This window comes from Watersipora subatra, chromosome 2 (assembly GCF_963576615.1).
Source record: "Watersipora subatra chromosome 2, tzWatSuba1.1, whole genome shotgun sequence".
Lineage (NCBI taxonomy): Eukaryota > Metazoa > Bryozoa > Gymnolaemata > Cheilostomatida > Watersiporidae > Watersipora > Watersipora subatra.
The window spans coordinates 253,421-256,896 of NC_088709.1; the positions used below are offsets into that span (position 1 = coordinate 253,421).

Consider the following 3,476-nt stretch of genomic DNA (forward strand, 5'->3'; position numbering starts at 1 on the left):
TTAATATTATTGTTTTAGGATTTTGTTAGTTGCGTATTTTAATTGTTTGACTTATAGAATTAAGAAGTAACTTGTACTGGTAAATATCAGTATTGCTTACAATAGCTTAACACCTTCACTTGTACCTGAACCAGTAATAATCCAATTAGTTCCTACAAGCTAAGCAAAAGTACACAAACGAAACAGTCAAAATAGAATAATATGACAAGCAAATTCAACACTGATGTTGTGTGTGGATTCAGATTAGTTATGCGTAACATAATTTATCCACAACCACACATAACAGTCTTCACCAAACAAAGTGAATTTGCTTGAATGGGAGGTTAAAACATCTGGGGCGCAAATGTTATGCCTCTCAGAAACTATGTTAGATTGTAGTATTGCTTCTGGAGAAATTACACCAAGTGGTTTTCAAATCTTTAGGAAAGATCGAAATTGTCACTGAGGAGGATATATATAACAAAAATATTGAAGCAACTGAGAATCCAATGCAGCTTCCAGAAACAGAAGCACTTTTAGTTGAACTAAAGATAGTAAATAGCAAATTGCTAATTCTTGTGTTCTATAGACCTCCTTCGAGTAATGATCCACACCTGATTCCGGACCTTTTAGAATCGGTGACTGGTATAGCTAATTCTAGAAAAACCCGCCTCATTGTTTGTGGAGATTTAAACATGCCATCTATTAACTGGGCAGAGTATACTGTACCAACTGGGGATGTACCACAAGCATTACTAGACAGTGTTGCAGACCTAAACTTAACCCAGCATATACATGAAGCTACCCATGTAAAAGGAAATATCCTTGATGTAGTATTCAGTAATGTACATTGCATTAAATCTATCATTGTTCATAAACCATTACTAAGTGACCATTCCATCATTGACATAGAGACACACTTAAATGTAAAAGATGATGAGAGGACTGAGAGAAAGATATATTTCTATAAAAAAGCCGACCTGACAAAGGCAGAAGTTATCTTGTCTGCTTCAAGTGAGGACATTGATAAGAAAATAGCTCAAAATGATAACATTGAGGTCCTCTGGTCACTTTTTGAACATGTTATGGAAAATGTTATCACTGAATGTGTGCCTTCTAAGATACAAAAACAATCCTCTCAACCACCATGGATGGATAGGCAAACTGAAAGACTATTAAAAAAACAGCGTAATACATACAACAAAATGAAGCAGACCGGGTTGCAAACATACATCAGTGAATATGAAAAACTTAGAAAACAAAATAAAAAGATTATAAAAAAGAGAAAGGCTCAGTATCTCTCTGACAAGTTATTTGTTCCTTTGCAGAAGGGTGAAACCAAACCTTTTTTTAGATATTTGCGAGACAGTCGCTCAAATGATGGTGGAATCATTCCTGAACTGAGAGGGGGTGATATGGTGGCTAAAACACCAATTGAAAAAGCTAATGCACTAAACCAACAATTTCAATCCGTTTTTACTCTGGATAAAAATGATTACTTACCTGCAACAGCTTCACCTCGTTTTAAAGACACTAATCCCATAGAAATAACTGAAATTGGTGTACTTAAACTTTTGAATGGTGTAAAAGTTGGCAAGGCTGGGGGTCCTGACAACATAAAAGGAATTACATTAACAACTTTTTCGCATTTTCTTGCTCGGCCACTCACAAATATTTTTCAATATTCAATAAACACAGCGAAATTACCTTCAGTGTGGAAACATGCAAAAGTAGTGCCTATTTATAAGAAAGGTTCAAGGCATGATCCGGCCAACTATAGGCCAGTATCATTAACTAGCGTATGTTGTAAGTTATTGGAACATATTATCCATTCCCACATAAGTGCCTACCTAGATAAATATGATATCCTTACAGATGTGCAGCACGGATTTCGTGCTAAACGATCCTGTGAAACACAGCTTATTTGCACAATAGATGATCTAGCTAAGAACTTTGATAGAAATTTGATTACAGATATAATAATACTAGACTTTTCTAAAGCATTTGATTGTGTGAATCATCGAAAACTGGTCTATAAAATTCGAAATTATGGAATACACGATCAAGTCTTAAACTGGATAACATCTTTTTTAGAGAATAGAACTCAAGTAGTCGAGGTAGAAAATGAACTGTCAAATATTGTGTCTGTAACTTCTGGTGTGCCGCAGGGTTCGGTGCTTGGACCATTGTTGTTTTTACTTTTTATTAATGACCTTCTTGATAAGGTAAATTCTCAGTGTAGACTTTTTGCAGATGATGCCCTGGTATATGCCACAAGAGATCAAGCCAATACATTGCAACAAGATATGCATTCACTTGAGGCTTGGGCGAATCTCTGGCAGATGAGTTTTAATCCAAAGAAATGTTACCACCTTTCAGTGGGAAAATCCCATCTCATGTCAAATAAAGAGACTTCTTTTTTCTTATGTGCCCAAAAACTAGAAAGCGTCTTATCTAATCCGTATCTCGGAGTAGAGCTCCAGAGTGACTTAAAATGGAATAAACACATTTGCAAAATTGAATCTAAAGGGAAGCGATTAATTGGGATGCTTAGAAGGGTACTCTGAGATGCGGATGCTCGAACTAGAAAGGCTGCATATACATCCTTGGTAAGACCAGGCCTTGAATATGGGTGCGTGGTTTGGGATCCACATTTTAAAAAAGATATTTTATCATTAGAGCAGACACAAAACCTAGCACTGAGATTTATTTTCAAGAAAAAAGGAATTACTAGTTTCACTAATTTAAGAGAGAATACTTCTTTTGAATCGCTGGAGGAGAGACGATCCAGACTGCGTAAAAATATTTTTGGTAGAATCGTCGGAGGCGATATTGATATAAATGTGGGAGTTAAAGTCAGGGAAAGTGGTTCTGATAAAGAGGGAAGACCTCCTGCATTGTCTACTCGATTTGGGAAGTATTACTTGCCCCACATTAATACCGATCAGTTAAGATATTCTTTTTGGCCTCGGACGGTGAGGGAAGTTCGTGCCGAGGTTGAATAGCTAGCTTGCTCTTTTAAGCTGATTCCGCTATTTTGTTTTTTACCTCCATTGGAGGGTCTTTTGCGGAAAGTTTTTAACTGATCTGATCACCAAATCTGAGTCGTACCAATATAACGTTTGTGTTAATGACAACACAAAACATTCCATCCAATATTAGACTGGCGAACAATGGATTTCGTAAATGTGTATTAGGGTAACTTTGTCGTTTATCACAAATATCCTACCTATAAGGAATTCACAAAAATCGGCATTGGGGTTGGCTGAAGAGTCGGCTGTAGATGGCGCTTTTCTTTTGCTCATTTTCAATAGTATGCGATTGTTTTGGCGGTGATGTATCAGAAAATATTGTTGATGTTATTTTACAATGGTAATTAAAAAGCAAATAATGCGCTACAAATGCCGGATCTCAACCTTTACGGATCTTTACCGACAATACTTTCATTCGGAGAAAGTTCGAATTCGGATTACTCTTAGGTAGACGTTAAACTCGAC

General features: G+C 36.4%; 1 protein-coding gene across 1 annotated transcript in view; it reads right to left on the bottom strand.

The window, feature by feature from the left end:
• Positions 1-3,379, bottom strand: part of LOC137388888 (DNA polymerase beta-like) — a 48,879-nt gene extending 45,500 nt beyond the window's left edge. The window contains exon 1 of the mRNA XM_068075369.1: positions 3,209-3,379. Coding sequence (XP_067931470.1) covers positions 3,209-3,284 — 76 coding nt within the window. The 5' untranslated portion in view covers positions 3,285-3,379. The remainder of the gene's footprint in view (positions 1-3,208) is intronic.
• Positions 3,380-3,476: the final 97 nt, after the last annotated feature.